General features: G+C 40.1%; 3 protein-coding genes across 3 annotated transcripts in view; 1 reads left to right on the top strand and 2 right to left on the bottom strand.

Moving 5' to 3' along the window:
* LOC129762780 (L-dopachrome tautomerase yellow-f) overlaps nucleotides 1–17,812 on the bottom strand; it is a 403,523-nt gene that overhangs the window by 385,216 nt on the left and 495 nt on the right. The gene's annotated exons all lie outside the window — the stretch shown is intronic.
* On the bottom strand, nucleotides 1,016–1,660 carry LOC129762784 (uncharacterized). The gene is made up of 2 exons (XM_055761322.1): nucleotides 1,408–1,660; nucleotides 1,016–1,333 (listed from the first exon to the last, which is right to left on the bottom strand). The coding sequence occupies exons 1-2, from the start codon at nucleotides 1,537–1,539 to the stop codon at nucleotides 1,127–1,129; spliced, it is 339 nt and encodes a 112-aa protein (XP_055617297.1). The 5' UTR covers nucleotides 1,540–1,660; the 3' UTR covers nucleotides 1,016–1,126.
* Nucleotides 3,773–15,834, top strand: LOC129762775 (protein suppressor of hairy wing). The gene is made up of 8 exons (XM_055761307.1): nucleotides 3,773–3,945; nucleotides 4,272–4,517; nucleotides 4,572–5,170; nucleotides 5,231–5,363; nucleotides 5,428–5,485; nucleotides 14,300–14,563; nucleotides 14,624–14,783; nucleotides 14,838–15,834. The coding sequence occupies exons 2-8, from the start codon at nucleotides 4,284–4,286 to the stop codon at nucleotides 15,811–15,813; spliced, it is 2,424 nt and encodes an 807-aa protein (XP_055617282.1). The 5' UTR covers nucleotides 3,773–3,945; nucleotides 4,272–4,283; the 3' UTR covers nucleotides 15,814–15,834.

The following is a 17,812-nucleotide window of genomic DNA, read 5'->3' as shown; positions in this document are numbered from 1 at the left end:
GCAAGTACCGACCATTGGCCGTGGATCTCAAAGAATTGTGGGGGCTAAGGGAGGTCCCAAGAATTGTTCCAGTCGTTCTCTCTGGAACTGGAATTGTCCCGAAACACTTTTGGAAGCGCTAAAGGTGTTTAATATGGAGAAAACCAAACCATATAAAAACCAAAATAAAGCCTATTTTAGAACATTTTCGATGTGACCACCCCTTTTTTCGATAACGCGTTTTAAACGGTGAACAAAATTCTTCATGCACAACTGTAACATTACGACTCCGATGCTTTTTAAAATCCGAGTTATTTCTTCTTTAAGTTCCTCCAAATTTTGTGGCTTATTAACATAGCAACGGTCCATCACATACCCCCAGAGGAAGTGATCGATGACGAGAAATGTTGAAATTCTTACTATAACAGGACAAAGTTTCATTAAGGCTTCGGTTGCTCGAGTAATACGATTTCATTAAAAATTCACGTTCTTGTGAATTGTACATCTTGACACTAAAAACCATTCGATCAGAAAGAACGAGTAGCCGAATATTATCGTCCCGAAATGGGGAATGCAGTGTTACCATCGGCGGAGCGAAAAACATCTTTATATTCGATTACCATTAGACGGCAAATTTATCCAGCATTTTTTTCCGTCTGAGACATCAACAGTGGAAATAATAAAACAAGTGAGCTATTAAATAGCTCAAAAAATAAAAGAGGTATGTTTTGCGAGCGGATGCGAAGGTAAATAATGAGCAGTTCCAAATGAAATCGTCCTAAAATGCAGATTTTAAAAAAAATGTATTTTTGATTCGAATGAAAGTTTGTATTCCATTTAGTTTGGAGGAAATATGAGTTTTTCACAGCAATTGGGAATTTTTTGACTAAAGTATTTTTGAAAAAAAACGTAGAAACTCACCGGTACTCCTATTAGTAAAATATATGTAGCTAACGAGAAAAATTCTACTCGATTTCTATAATAGGACCCATTATCTATTGTGTATATATTGAAACTTTTACAAAATAACCCAAACTTAAAATGTCCAGCATATAAAATTTAATGATCATAAAATACATCGCATGGGGGTAAACACTACAACTTTGGTTATTAAAAATATAGATTCTAAGGAATGTACAGAATCAAACTAATGAATAAATTTGTTGTATATCATTCCGGCTAGTATCAAAACTTCCATAACGATAATCATAATGAGTATCAACTTATTGTAAAGTACGTTCCTTTGCATGGCCCGGAGTATGGAACGTGACTTTGATAATCCATCATTGGCGCTTTCCAATCTGCGTTGGCTCCGTAGCAATGATTCCCGTTGAACTTCCAGCTCGGACATGACCTGTATGACACCGATTGTAGCTTCGTCTTCATATTCATTACTTTAATAAAAAAAAAAATAAGTAGATTATTCACCTCATGCCCCGTTTGTTCGGTTTCGATTGCGATTTGGTTGGATCGAGCTAAGCTAGCCGATGTTCGTTCTAAGATTTCACGTCCTTCCTGTACCTGGCGACGATTATGATCATCCCAATCAAAATTTGCCATTTTCCAAACGTGAATATTTTCGCTTTTATGTATATAAAACAAAACGCTTCAAAAATTAGAGAACAGCTGATTATGAAAATTGAAAACACAAACAACATCAACAAACAGAGTCTGACATTTATGATTCAGGGGTACGACTAAAACGTCAAATCCCTCATATTGCCAGTGTACCCAATATTGCTGCGGTTTACTGACATTTTGGTTCAATCAATTACTGTTGTTTACAACTCGGTCCGGTTATATAGTCGAATAGTGGCTAACTTTAAACTCCATGTTAAATGTGAACACCTCCATGTGAAACCGAAATATGAAAATCGCTCATGCAGTTAGAATAAAGCAACGCATTTTTCGATTTCAATCCTCGTAAATGATATGTTGATAAACAAATGACGCCATATTGATTTTGATTTTGGGTAGCCTATATTCAATTGATGTCTAACCCCTGTTATGATTGAACCTGATGATCAGGGATGCCAGGTGATTTTTTCAAATATTTTCACATGGTACGAAAAATGTCTTCAAATGTCTTTATCATCATATCGGAGAAAACTAAAATTCATAACTTACTTTTGAATAAAGTTAGAACCAAAATAATAGAAATACAATGTCACAATCATTCGAATTCTCGAGCGCAAATGAACTGATATCTTCTAGAGACAATATGTAATTATACCGCTTAAAGTTCTCCGTTTCTCTTTATGCTTGTTTGAAAAAGCAAGTGAATCATCTCGAGACAAAAGCGCGCGTTATGTTGGAGGGTGCTTCCTTCCTAATCGGTTCACGTCTCGACAGGTGAGAAATCCCGCGAGGGTGGCTGCGACGGGTTGCGCGTCAAGTTGGAGGGCAAGTCCTAATCGGTACACGTCTCGACGGGTAAGCGAAATCTGGCGAGTAGGAATAACAAAATGTTTGCTGCCAATGCCTGATAGTAGATTGGAAGAAGGAACACTGCGAGGGTCTTTTCGGCGGAACGCGCGCCAAGGAGTCAGTGATCAATTCGGTGTGTACCCCACGATAGTAACTGTGACGGAGTGCGCGTTATGTTGCAGAGCAGATGAAAAGGTTTGCAACTCCCGCATATTGGTATCGAATGAAATGATTCGACTAATATAATACAGTTAATCATGAAAACATTCCATTCAAAAAAAAAAAAATTGTAAACGTTTGGGATATAAAATGGGGAGAAAACTGTGTCGTTATCAAAAACTGCTATATTCTCCCGACTGATAATTCGACATGATCAACATTATATGGTTAAAGAGAAATCAAAAACAAATTGTTACTATTCTCTGCACTGATTATTGTTTTAAACCTTATGTTTTACGTTTTCCATTCTTTACATATCCGAGTAAACCAGTCCTTGAAAAGAGCCGTTGAGCCACTCAAATGAGCCGGCTCTTCTCATTGAGCGCACAGCTCTGAGTCGCTCACTGAAATGAACCATTTTGCCCATCTCTAGTCCAATTAGCTAAATGTCGCATGAAATGTAACTTACTGTAGTTGGAATAAGGCCGAGGACATAGTAAACGCGATGCGGTGCGATGCGATGCGGAGCGATTAATTGGAGTTCATTGCGTGCCATGACATACTGATCGCTTTAGATCGCGCGTATTTTTGATGTTTCATTCTACACCAATCTACATGTAAACAATCCAGCACAAGGATGCCAGCTATGATAACATGTCTTCATTTTGTAAACAGTTGAATTGCGAGATCGTTTTTATCTGTGAACATGGTAAATGGAAAGCCCTTCACGTAACGTGTTCATTACATGCATTATGTAAATTAGACTAAAGTTATTTAATTCATCGAACAAAACGAAAATAATAATTTAACAACTCAATCTTTATTTTCGTTCGATGATCCACACTCCACACACAGTTTCGCCGCATTGAAATAGCGTTCGCATCGCGTTTACTACGTCAGGTCCGGGCGGTTTGCATTCGATTTCCACAGTCGTAAACAAAAGAGCTTTCCCGCCAACGATCCCGCGCCCGCGCCCGCATCGCATCGCATTCACTATGCCCTCGGTCTAATAAATTAAATTGGAATTTTCATTGATGCGAACATTTCAGACTATGAAAATGGGAGCACGGAAAAATCTGCTGTGTATTGCGCCCTTTCTGATGTGTCGCTAACTAGCTGCCGTTGCCAATATTTACGATAAACGCCTGCAGGGCGGCAACAGCAAGCGTTTCGAGTACGAACCGGAGAAATCGTAGAGCGGCCATATTACCATTCCAGTAGGCATTTGTAATAACCGAGGGCGATGTGACGGAACGCTGTTAGGTGGCAGCTGTGTTATAATTTCTAATTGTTTTAATTTTTGTTCAGTTCTGTGGCAAAAGTAGTGCTAAATTTATCGTAGTTTGTTTGATTTTATGTGCAACATACTCTGTTCCAAGTGTAAGTAGAAACGGAGTGGAATGATACGCTTTATGTTTACATTTGTAAGATACATTCGAAACGCAACAAGTAGATCACGAATGAATAGAAATCGCCATTTTTCATACTTTGCTTTGGTTGAGTTGTCGGGTAGCGGGCGAGGGGTTATCGTAATGTATGTGGTGTGTGTATAGAAATAGGGGCTTTACGTCAAAATTGTTCTTGGTGATTTGTTGGAGCGCTGCAATTAGTATTTCCCATCAGGCGCCAGACAGAAAGTTCTTATACGAATCTGGGATAATACGACACAGACAAGCGGCAATTGTATTTTTCTTGTTTCATCGTAGCAACCGATCAAAATGTCGAAGCAACCTCGTATGCGCATCAAAGAAAGCAGAGCCAACGGCACCGAAGAGCAGGAAGTGGAGCTTGTGGAGGTGGACGAAAGTACACAGGATATGGAAGCCTTGACATCTTTGTCGGAAGAAGTTGCCGAGCCGAATCTAGTGGAAACAAAGGATGGGAGGTTGGTCATCGAAATGAAGCCCGGTCGGACGTGCGAGATTTGCAAGAAAGTGTTCGTTTCGGCAAAGGTATTCTTCAGTATAAGGCATCATGAGGCCAACAATAAAACACAATATTTACAGGGTCTAAAGAAACATCAACTATGCTGTACTGATAAGGAAGATGAATTTCAGGATGTTTTAAAGAAAGAGAAGGAAGCAGCTATGGTCGCACAACCCGGAGAAGAATTTTTCAAATATTGTAATCCAAATCCCGAAAATCCGTGCTACTGTTGTGGTGAAGATTTGTCCACGGCGCACGTTGGACACATCAAGTGCAATTTTTGCCCGAAATCTTTCAAAGCATACGAATACATGGAGAAGCATTTGGCGTTAGTTCACGTTGTGGGCGACGGATTCGCGTGCACACAGTGTAATGCCAAGTGTCCATCGGAGGAGGTACTGAACGAACATTTGCAGACGCACAGCGAAGGGAAGCCCTTTTCATGCATACGATGTGGCAAGGATTTCACACGTAAATATCATCTAGATCGCCACATGCATCACTCCAGCTGTGGCGATGCACCCAAGCAATCGTTACCTTGTGAAGTTTGTGGCAAAGAGTTTTCGAGACTAGACAATTTGCGTGAGCATCTTCGTTTCCACATGGGTCAAGGGTCTCGGAAGCGCGACTACCTCTGTCCCTATTGTCCGAAATCGTTTTACGGCTCATCTTTGTTGAAGTAAGTTGATCTTTTAGTATTGACGCTCCTATTCACCGTCTCTGTTTGGTTTTCTAACAGTATCCATATTCGAACGCATACCGGAGAAAAGCCCTTTCCGTGTGATCTTTGCAACAAATCGTTCCCGTCGACCGGTGCCTTAAGAAAACATCGCAGATCCCATACCGGTGAACGTCCGTATCGCTGTGACCAGGTATTAGTTCATGGATACTGAAAGTCCCGTTTAATTTGCTGATGCATTTATTTGCACATTTTAGTGTTCTGCAACATTTGCCGCTCGTGAAACACTGAACAGACATAGGAAAACACATACCGGTGAGTAATGGGTTTTATTCCCTAAACGATGAATAATAATCCGTTGATTTCATTGTGAAAACGGGAAGATATTCTCAGGTTTCGAGAATGGTTGACAGATCAATCAGGAGCCTAAATTGACGATGTCCACATCTCAACAAAGAAATATTAACATTTCGAAGAGGATTGATAGTAGAAAAAGTTGGTCTTAGTCAGTGGCGTCTCGTTCATTTGTGCACCCCGTGCGCTGCACAACCTAATATTTAAAAAAAAGTGAAGCGCCCCTAATATGCTTATTAGCCCAAACTATAGTACAATTGAAGAAATGTATGGAAAGTATGAAAATCATAAGGAACTTGGCTACCCAATGTACACAAGCATCCTCTATCGTAAAGAAAACAAACGACATGAAACGAGGATGTAAAACATTGGTTTCTATTTCAACCACTTATTCTATGCTCTCCCAGCTCGCGCACTTTAATTTGTGCACGAGAATTACGTATCTCTACACGCGGATTGATAAAATTGTGTTGCAGCTCTGGTTAACTAAACTGCCAATGTGTTGGCAACAATTTCGTGCAACGAAAGTTGTGCACAAGAGAAGAGAACGGTTGTGGGTTCAACCCAGGGTTGCCAATAATATATTTCAAAAAACTGGAAGGTTGCTCTAAAAAAATTGGAAGTAAACTGGATCCTATAAACCATTTTATTTTAAGAAGATCGGCTATGATTTATCTAAAATGATTATTTTACCTATTCCAATGCTTGAGAAATAGAATTTCCTTTGAAGCTTCCTGTAGTATTTATATGTAGTTCATAAAATGGCGAAAAAAACTGTTAATCATATCATTCGAACAAAACGATTGAGGAACATAGGAACATGTTTTAAGGTTATAGATCACTGCATCGAACCTGAGGTAAATCTTTCTTTCATTTTCTTTTAACGCGAATTTCGACATTACTGTATTGTTTCAACATTCTTCGTTGCTGTATTTTTTACACTCACGAAGAATGTAGAATAAAAGAAGTGGATACATTAATGCACGGCGCCTAACCTCTCCTTCGGTTTGACGTTTCTGCGTGGTTTATTCGTGGCACTTCCCACCAGAAATGTCAGCTTTGAAGACATGTTTTCATTTTGAAGACATTTGACTTCTATGAAGGCATTTGATTTTATGAAGACATTTTGAAGACATTATGAAATATGTGAAGACATTTCAGTATGATAACGTATTTTGAAGAGATATAATTTCCATAAAATTCTAACAGTTGGTCAATCGTCAAAAGAAGTAGGACTTTTATCTCAGTGTCACTTGTTTATTCTTTTTATTAGTAATCAACGGAGACTTATCTTTCGATGTCATTCACTCGCCTTTTTAAAAACTTCCAAGCAGAAAATCCCCAAGTATATAGAATGAATTCAATAACAAAGCGACTTTTACTTTAAACTCTGAAGAACTTCAAGCGGTCTGAATACATATTGTCTCTAGAAGACATTAGTTTATTTGCACTTGAGAATACGATTGATCATTACATCGTATTTTTATTATTTTGGGCCCTTTTTTTTGTAGTTAAGAAGTGAGATATCACTTCTTAACTAGGCGAACCTAGCCAAAATTTTCACCTGCCCCCGGGCTTCTGAATGCCAAAGGGGGACTAGGCTCTGCGGAATGCACGTATCTGCATGCTCGTGCTGTTTCAGCCCTGGCCGAGAAATTGTCGGACAATCGCGCAGGTGCTAAGGATGACCGACTTTTGGATGCCGGCCAATTCCTTCTCCATGTTCAACACCTTTAGCGCTTCCAGAAGTGTCTTCGGGACGATTCCAGTTCCAGAGAGAACGACTGGAACAATTCTTGGGACCTCCCTTAGTCCCCACAGTTCCTTGAGCTCCACGGCCAATGGTCGGTACTTGCAGATTTTGCGACCGTGGGTCTCCTCCAGATTCTGGTTCAGTGGAATAGCGACATCGATGATGGTGACTTTGCGGTCGCTCTTGTCGTAAACCATTATATCTGGGCGGTTGTGGTGGATCGAGAGGTCGGTCAGAACAGTGCGATCCCAGTACAGCTTGAAACGGCCATTTTCCAGGACAGGTGCAGGCAGGTACCGGTAGTTTGGTACGTTGTCTTCCAGTAGAGCACATTGGAGCGAAAGTTGTCGATGAACAATACGGGCCACGTTGTTGTGGCGCTTGGTGTAGGCTGCGTTGGTCAAAACGGGACAGCCTCCCATAATGTGCTCTATGTTTTCACCTGGTTGATGATACATCCGGCAAATGTCATCAACGTCTTGATGCCAGACGTACCGCCTGCAGTTTCTCGTCGGCATTATCCTGTCCTGGATGGCTATCATGTCGGCTTCTACTACTGAAGAGAGTTCACCACGCGTTATCCACAGATTAGATGCGGCCTTGTCGACGTGTGGCCGGTCCAGTTGATGGGGGTGGGCACCATGCACTGCCCTCTGCTTCCAAGCTACAATCTTCTCCTCCACTGTCTGCAGATTGCAGTTTAGTTGGTACTCCGCTTGCGCCAAGTGCAGAGCGCTGTATCCTCTGTCAGCGGCGCAGACAGCCCGGTATAGTGCGTTTTGGTTGGCGCGTTCTGCGAAGTACTCGCGCAGTTGTCGTACCTGGGCAACACACAGTGCAGATATGTCGACTATTCCAAGTCCCCCTTCTTTGCGTGGCAGTGAAACTCTCTCCAGTGCCGATTGAGGATGGTGCATTCCGGCCTCTTTAAATGCTTTCCTCATCCTCCTCTCAAGGTCCTCTAGGTCAGTTTTGCTCCATTTGACTACACCAAAACTGAAGGTCAGCAGGGGAACCGCGAATGTGTTGATCGCGCGTACCTTGTTCCTCGCGTTGAGGAAAGTCCTCAGGACACAGTTCACTCGACTCAAGAACTTGTCTCGCAGCTCCGTCTTGATGTCGGAGTGGCGAATCCCGGTGAGCTGTCGGAATCCAAGATATTTATAGGATTCGCCACGAACCATGTCTTGTATAAACTCGCCGTCATAGACCTCGTAGCCTCCGGATTCGGTATGTTGTCCCTTCAGCAGGTGGACACAGCGGCACTTGTCGAGGCCGAACTCCATGCAGATGTCCCTGCTTATATCTTCGACAACCCGGATAGCTACCCCTAGACGCTGACGTGAATCAGCGTAGACCTTGAGTTCCTTGAGTTGAGTTTTTTTTTCAATGGCACTAACGTTCCTAGAGGAACTTCGCCGTCTCAACGTAGTATTACTTGCGTCATTTTGGACCTGGGACGATGTTTACATAATCAATGGTATATCAAGCCAACTATAATTTCTAAACTCATAAAATTTAGTTCGCAGTTGCTCAACATATTCTTTTATCAAATGTTTTGTAAAAAAAAACTTCAAAACCTCAAGGTAAGTTAAGGGGTAGTACACTATGGACATCATAAAAAGTGTATGATTTTGGCGATTTTCTTTTCAACGAGAAAACAAATTATTATGATTAATCTGATATCACAGTTTTATTAGGTTAATATATACCTAACACAAACAAAACAAACAAACAAAAATAAATTGGTGTCAATTGGACTGTCTCCTGAAAGGCCGCAACTGGCTTGTTGAACCCTTGCAGCCAAAACCTTGTAAACTAGTGGGAGTTCTACAAAAAAAATTTCTATTGGACCGATGATTTTTTTTACGTAATCTTGGATATATTACCTGTCATCGTACGTAGGATTTTTTCAAAATATTGATTTTTGATAAAAATGGCGACATTTTTGTAAAAACAATGCGTTTTCGAGACAATCGCATCGAGACAAAAACACTCACCATCGTTGATGACACCAGACGTTGATGACATTTGCCGGATGTGCCGTCAACCCGGAAAAAACATAGAGCACATTATGGGAGGCTGTCCCGTTTTGGCCAACGCAGCCCACCCGAGCGCCATAACAACGTGGCCTGCATTGTCCATCGACAACTGGCGCTCCAATGTGGTCTATTGGAAGACAACGTACCAAACTACCGGTACCTGCCTGCACCTGTCCTGGAAAATGACCGTTTCAAGCTGTACTGGGATCGCACTGTTCTGACTAACCTCAACCACAACCGCCCAGATATAGTGGTTTACGACAAGAGCGACCGCAAAGTCACCATAATCGATGTTGCTATTCCACTGAACCAAGGAACTGTGGGCGCTAAGGGAGGTCTCAAGAATTGTTCCAGTCGTTCTCTCTGGAACTGGAATTATCCTGAAGATACTTCTGGAAGCGCTGAAGGTGTTGAATATAGAGAAGGAATTGGCCGGCATCCAAAGTCGGTCATCCTTAGCACCTGCACGATTGTCCGACAACTACTCGGTCTAGAAGCACGAGCATGCAGATACGTGCATTCCGCAGAGCCGAGACCTCCTTTGAGATTCAGAATACCGGGGGCAGCTGAATATTCTGGTTAGGTTCGCCTAGTTAAGAAGTGAGACAAGTCTGAAAAAAAGAAGCTGAAAAGATATTTTAGGCAACCAATAACTGAATATTTGCTTGTCGTGTTTTGTGTCGAGTATATTCGATCAGTATACGTTGGTCAAATTTTATCTGTCAAAAAGAGTCAAATATTCGGCTTCGGTAAAACAGCACTCTTTTAGCGAATTCGTTTTTAAAACTGAGTCAGTGCCAAACTGACTGTGATAAAAAAACGTTTTCAGTTTCACGAATGCGGTGGTTTGTTGGTGTGCGTTATATAGTCTGATTTGTTTATATTTGCGACGACAAATGTACAGTGTCGATGTCTGGTGGCGATATTAGTGCTTGGGAGGTAAATTATTCGCTATAACATCAGAAGGGCCAAGTGCAGTGTAAAAATATAAAAGTTTGAATAAAAATTTTTACTTCATATTGTTTGATTACCTAACACATGTAGTTCTGACACTCACTTAACCATTTGTCGATGCATTTCCTGTTTATTGCACAAATAATTACTATCATAATATAAAATCATCATTAGACACAGTTTTCTTTCAATATGTTTCTGCGATATAGGAAAAAAACCTCTTATTTCATCACATAAAATAAATATTCAATACGTTAAAGTAAATTTTCATTCATAATTTTGATTTTGAAAGCAGATTTATTCCACCTGAATATCCAACATTATTTTCGCTTCCCAATGGAAGCACACGTAGCTTAATGCCGTCTACTCGAATATACTCTTCTAAATCAGAATCCGAACTGGATTACTATTCCAATAATACAAAAGCAAAAGCAGCAGATTTTCCATTTTCGTAGTCTTTATTTTTAGATTTTCCAAAACAATACTCGGACAGTTCAGTATAGTTACATTGGTGAACCCGAGTGCCAACCCGTGAAACATCTCAGTGCGAAACTAACAGCTTTCGGGGCGAACTAGTGCGACACTGAGTGCGAAACTGAGTGAATAAAAAAACGTTTTGACAGCAGTTAGTGCGGCACTGGGATTGAAACTAAACAAAAACGAATTCGCTAGTTGTTTACTGCAGCAATTTGGCGTATCACTGGCTCGAGTGATGTCAGGAGATGAAGAAGGAATCCAGGGGATCGCAAAAAATCGTTTGCAAACGCTGATCATATTCATTGTAACTCTTCGTTGGCATCATTCTTCTTCAAATCCCCAAAGCGCGATTGCGAGTTGAAGAAATTCATGCAGCAGAAAATCCCGAACGTGTGCAAAGTCAAGCGGGCCTACCGATGTAGGATGATCAACATAGTTGAAACATAGAACAATAAAAAATTTTACTTGTCTAGGAGAAATGTATCTAGGTGACACCAGGTGGGATGGTGATACGATTTCACGATACAATTGATACAATTTTCTTCAATCGCTCCAAATTTCTCATTTGCCGACATTCTGTACTATACACTAAAACAACGAAAATTGGACTACGTAAATGTGGTAGGAGTATCAGGAACACATGTGCGAGTATAAAAGCGTTGAAAGACAAACGAAAATTCAATGCTATTTGGGAAAAGTATTTGGATGCTGCAGGTTGCAGCAGCAGCCTGATAGATGATCTTTGTTTTCGATTCTCTAATTTTGACAAAGTGAAATTAGGAAATGAACTGCGAGTGTTCTATACGAAGTCAGAATTTGCCGAGTAGAAAATATCGAAGATTATATAAACACTGAACGGTAGCAATTTTGACGATATTTTTTAGGAAATTATTTTACTCGCAAAGCTAATACTAACGCTTCTATCAACCACAGCATCGGTCGAACTAAGTTTTTCTGAAGACCAACTCAAGGATGGAAAACAAGGGAGCATGATGTGATTTACGATTAATCGCAAACTGCACAGATCGCAATCTGTGCAAACTGCGACTAACTATTAATCCTCACCCATCATAACCAAATGATTTTCTCTTCGTAATTCTAAGTTGACCAAAGCATTGCTAGACTGAAACTAGTTCGAATAATTGAGTTACTCCTCTTCCTCGTTTTATTTCAACTCCTAACAAAAATTTGCTCCATGGGAATGAATGTCTCTATGACGTACGCTTTACGATTCTCGCTCTCTCGTCCGGGCGTTCAATTTTCCTTTCCGAGCGCGTTTACTTCGATGAAACTGGGTAAAATAAAAAAATGCGCTACAGCAGATAGGACGACTTTAATGTTTCATGTTTCACAGAGGATTTCTCAGATGGAGTTCAAATTAATGTACAAGAGACTACAAACAATAATCCCCCTCAAATCACTAATTTTATGAGTTAATGTAAATGCATTATCGGCCAAGGCTATTACGACATCGAACACGTGGTCTTGCGAGATATATTTTTCCGCCAGCCCAAATACAGACCTCTTTTTTCGGGCTCGAGTAAACTGGTGGCTAGAAAAGAACTTGATTACCTTGAATTAATCAAAAACATAAATTAGCAAAACAAAAACAAAAAATATGTCAACATGTGTTTTTTTTGTGTAAGCACGTAAATATTTGCTCATAATTTTTTGGATTGTGGAACTCTACATAATTTGTATGCAGATAGACTAACCACAGTTTGTGGGAGGGGGGAATACTCATACAACTCAAATGGATAATGATTATCTGCTATCACAAAGCTGAGAATTTTTTTGACGTTTTGTTTTACTATTGATTCATTCAAAAAAAAAAGCTTTATTTTTAAATGTTTTCTTATCCTGAGACTGGCTCACCATATTGCACTGCTACTAAAATCGTAGGCTAACCTTAAGGATATTTTTTTATCCATTTTCGGCGAATAATCAATAGAGTGCCGTGTTATGAAACATCAGAGCAACATCACGATCATAAGGTGTTCGTTCGGTTATTCCAGACGGCATTAGAATATATTCCATCTGATCATCTTTAGAAAGGTTAATGACCTTCAAAGGATAAATTTATCTTGGGCACATTGAATTGATGTTCATGACTTCCAGTCGGACGTTTATTGGCTCTGATAATAATGGTGTGGTCCTCACAAAGCATATATTCCAATGCCGTCAGTTCACTGAAATTCTTCGCATACCGTTTGATGATAAGGTAGGATGTTGATAATCATTTGCTGCAATACCTATTGTTCCAACAGTATTCATTCGACAATATGAAGACTGAATACCTGAAATTAACCAGATTCAACCATGCAAATCTGCGGTCAAAGCTGTATGTACACTTGAGAGATGCAACAAGTTTGAAGGGATATAAAAAACATTAGTCGTTCGATAAATCTACTGCCACATATGTCGGAAGTCCACGATATATAAATAACATACGTCCATACTAATTCATTACATTTATTCGCAACGAAGAACGTAACCACACAGAATTGAATTAATCAAATATGTGATCCGTTTTATCTACAAAATAAAAAAGGGTCTGAAATTCAATCGAATTCGAAAGGTGTTTCGTGAAGTCACTGATTGAATTACTATTGGAAAAATTATTTGTAGAGAAATGTGGATGTTCAGAATTATTGGAATCTAAAAAACGATTTTGGGCGGGATGAGATTCGCCCAAATCTGCTGGTAATAAAATTAATCAAATGCATCCATTACCCGTCTGCTGTTTATCGGGCGGGAGACGACAGCAAAATAAAATCGACACGAGAATGAGTCAGCCACTCACTGCGGTCAGTGCAATAGAGAATTAAAAATCCCTCGATGAGTGTCGTACACTTTCTCTTGTCTCTCCATCCTAATAGAGGGATATACTTATTCATTGATCGATGAATGTGATTTTTTACCATCCCTGGAGCTACTTAAGATCAACGATGGGAGAGGAACGACTCGAAAAGCTTATACTTATGGCTATTGAAAATAAAATGCTTTTTGAGCTCCAATTTAAGAGTAATTTTTGTTGGAAAACATAATAGACCGATTTGCCCATCGCACAGAACGAAGAATTTCATTACTGCATCGCTTTATCGCTAGAAAAAATCAATAATAATTTGACGAAAACAAGACTGTAATATTATACTTAAGAAATGTCCTATCATACTCCATTTCGCATCTAAACTTATGCATTGTTATATTGAATATACAACATATATCATCTACGCACGACTATTAAAAATAGTTCAAATTTAGAATTATACTCAGAAATGCTTGAAATACGATGAGAAACGAGATAGTTCAGCCAATCCATTTAAATTCTTGCATGAAGAAAACAATATTCGAGCGCTAATTAACCCCCATTTTGAAATTGAGTAAAGGTTTTGGGTCACCGTGTAGGTGCACAACTAGTCAATTTACTTACGAGACGCCACTGGTCGTAGTTAATTTCAATACATTCCACAAACATTGCTCAAAATGTCTTGCATATGAAAAGAGTGCTCTAATGTGTAATGCCATTTGAATTGATGACAATTTCAGGCGAGAAACCCCACAAGTGTACAGTGTGCGACAAACGGTTCATACAGGCAACCCAACTGCGTTCCCATATGTTTCATCACACAGGCGAAAATGGGTTCGATTGCGACAATTGTGGAATGGCATTCAACAGGAAAGCCCGACTCGATGAGCACATACGTTTTGTCCACAACAAGGAGTCCCCCTTGCAATGTGAAGTTTGTTCGAAAGGATTCATGCGCAAAGAGGATCTATCGCGACACATGGACTCTCACAGTGATGTGAAAAGTATGATATTTTGATTTAATTTGAGACCATTTTTAACGAGAGATGGTGTTTTTTCTGCAGACTTTGCATGCGATCAATGTAGTAAGCGTTTTGTGTCCAGAGCTGCAATGAAGCTTCATCAGCGAACTCATGCAGTGGAAGCGCCGGCCACGTGTCATATTTGCGAACGTACCTTCATCCGTAAGGACTGCTTGGTGAGACACCTACGAACCCGACATCGGTAAGTATTGAGTGTTGCTTGTATGACAAATCAATGGAACGATTTGATTTTCAGGGAAGAGTACATGAAAGATGATAGCCAAAGAACTGAGGAAAATCTCGCCCCCACGTCTGACGGCACCGTCCTGGTAGAGGTGATGAACGAGCCAGTCTGCCCAGAGGCAGATCCTACAGTGTTGGAAATTGATGGTGAAGTTTATCAAATAACACCAGTCGATGATATACAAATCGTACAAATCAAATCAAACGCTGACATAAAAACAAATTCTGAACAAGATAACAATAATAAACCTGAGATACTAGAGGTTGTAACCCTTGTTCCCCCTTCAGACAATCCAACAGAGCAGGTTTCGGCAGAAAAGCTGAAGGAAACCAAGAAGGTGTCAAAAAGTATTCCAGTTGGAAGATCGAAGGCAAATAAAAAAGAAGCAAAAGCTCTTCTTGTCACCAAAACAGAAAAAGATGTACCGAAGGAATCAAAGAAGCAGAAACGAGAGACGCCCAAAAAAGCAAAAATTGAAACAACCCCAACACGTGTTCCAGCAGAACAGATCGAGACTCAGAAAGACCCTTTTCCAATTGCTATAGCAAAAATCGAAAACGAGTTCTCTCCACCGGATAACAAAAAACCTGTCAAAGAGCGCAAGAAACGCAAGCGTTCATCGGTGGAGGGTACCGGAAGTCGAGCGTCTAGAATCAAGCTTGAGGAACGAGACGATTCGATACCGATATTCCTAAGCGACGAGATATTGAAAATAAAAATCTCAGAGCTACTTCATCTGTTGATCGATGAGGATACGTTAACAGAGTTTGGTTGGCCGAATGCACCTGTGGAAGAAGTGCTGAGCAATGTTATCGTCCGCTGTGGTCATAAGCCAGCTAGCGATGAAGATGCTGGCGATTATACAACTCGCATGCGAGAAAACACAAAAATTCTGTTCTCGTTGACAATGGATGACGATAACATCAAGATGTTGTTAAATAATCATACCGTCGATGAGGTTATCATGAATGTCCTCAGGAATAAATAATTTGTTGTTGAAATTTTCGAAGTGCAATTGTTTCCTTTAGAAAGGCGAAAGAGTGACATATATATAAATATGATGAATTGCGGCCTTAGCGGTTAATCCGTATATTTTATTTTTATCTTAAATCTAGTTATGTAATTTATATGAGCAATTGAATTCCTCACATATAAACTATCCTTAGTTACGTACGTATAATCAAATGTAATCCGTAATGCTTTTAAATTTTATTTAGAAGGAAAGAAACATCCCACATTTTGATCAGCACATGGGAATATTAAGCTGATATCATTTTATAATATTACTAGCTGACCCGGCAAGCTTCGTCCCGTCCAAAAAGGTTTTTTTTGCTAAGAATACTTTCCAATATTCAAGTTTTCTTACTAGGCGAACGTTCAAGGGTCCAATCGCAAAACTATTCATTGATTCATCTTCTAATTGACCATTTACAATTTTCTTTTACTACAAATTTCCTAGTACTTCGACCAAAACGCGTTATTATAATATCAAATTATTTTCAGACAAAATTCTCGTTCAAGATTTTTTAATCCCCCCCCCCCCCCCCCCCCCCTTTCAGAGTAAGGACGTATGCCAAACGACAGTGAAAGCTCTCTATAGCAACATCGCAAGGGACCGTCGTTATAGAGAATTGTCGCTATAAAGGACAGTCGATATAGAGAATTCGGATGTCGTTATAGAGAGAGAAACGAACCTGTTATTCTATCTTTTCGTGGCTTTAGTGGTCGTTTGTCTCTCTATTTTGGCCATTCGCCCAAAAGTTTTCTATCGGGCGCAGCTGGGAAAAGTTAGTGGTCTTTGCGACAATGTTTATATCCAGCCGATCCATCCTCCAGTGATCTTTTGGCATAATGGGCTGATCCCAGATCTGGCATAAAGACCACATCACCTTCCCAACTACGGCAAGCACTTCGTACTATATATCTCTCCGTTCACCATATGACTCGAAAGAGGAGCGGCTTAGACATTCCCTTCACGTCTGTCAGAGAAGGACCTTCTTCGAGAGCTTGATGTGAATGATATATTCGACGTCATCGCTTACCTGGGGAACGTAAAGTACCCGGTCCCCTGTCATTCGTTGAATTCTAGCATCAAGTACGTCTCGTCATTCATTATGAGTACGAAAAGAAGTTTCTCACTTCTTTCGCCGGAAAGAAGTTTTTCACCAGCACCTCAAGCTACTCCTTGTGGGTGCTCAGATACGGCCGGTCTCGTCTGACGCTTCCGTTGCTTGACAGTGCTGCTGCAGCGAAACAACAGCCTTGAGTCATTTTTGTCATAGACTTAATAAACGTAAGATTTAATAAAATTTGTTCCGATAATCTTTCATCGCCATCCGAAATTAGTCCATTTTTTAAATGCATACGTTAAAACTAAAATCGATGAAATTTGAAATGAATGAAATGAATTGGAATTTTCGAGCACTTAATTCGGTAATTTGAAGAAAATTGTAGAATTTCAATCGTGCTTGCCAGGCGTAAATGCTCTGATTGAGCGAGTGATTTTCGGGCGTAAACAAAATCTAAACCACCGAAAAATCACAACTGAGTGCCGATACTCAGAAAGAAATAATACTGATCAGTTTAGACTCGCTGAACTATGGTTTATGTTCACATAACGTATATACATAACGTTTTGTTTTTTGTGTCCCGCGTTAGACCTCTGACCATCTGGTCACTATATGAAAATGAAAAACCTGCTGCTTTCGCTTTTGTATTATTGGAATTGTTATCGCGTAAACAGCATTAAGCTTCGTGTGGTTTCATTGGGAGGCGAAAATAATGATGGATATTCAGGTGGAATAAACATGTTTTCAAAATCAAAATTATGAACACTATTCCAGAAAACGAGACGAGCAGACGAGCGCTCGTCTCGTTTGTTTTCATATTCCAGAAGCCGAGCTCGACTAAAAACAGACGAATAGCTCGTCTGGCTCGACGACCGTTTGGCCCTAAGACAAGACGTGACAACTGGCTTCTTACTCTTC

This window comes from Toxorhynchites rutilus, chromosome 1 (assembly GCF_029784135.1).
Source record: "Toxorhynchites rutilus septentrionalis strain SRP chromosome 1, ASM2978413v1, whole genome shotgun sequence".
Taxonomy (NCBI): domain Eukaryota; kingdom Metazoa; phylum Arthropoda; class Insecta; order Diptera; family Culicidae; genus Toxorhynchites; species Toxorhynchites rutilus.
The sequence above is the reverse complement of the archived record's forward strand: the minus strand, read 5'-3'. Positions and strand labels throughout refer to the sequence as shown.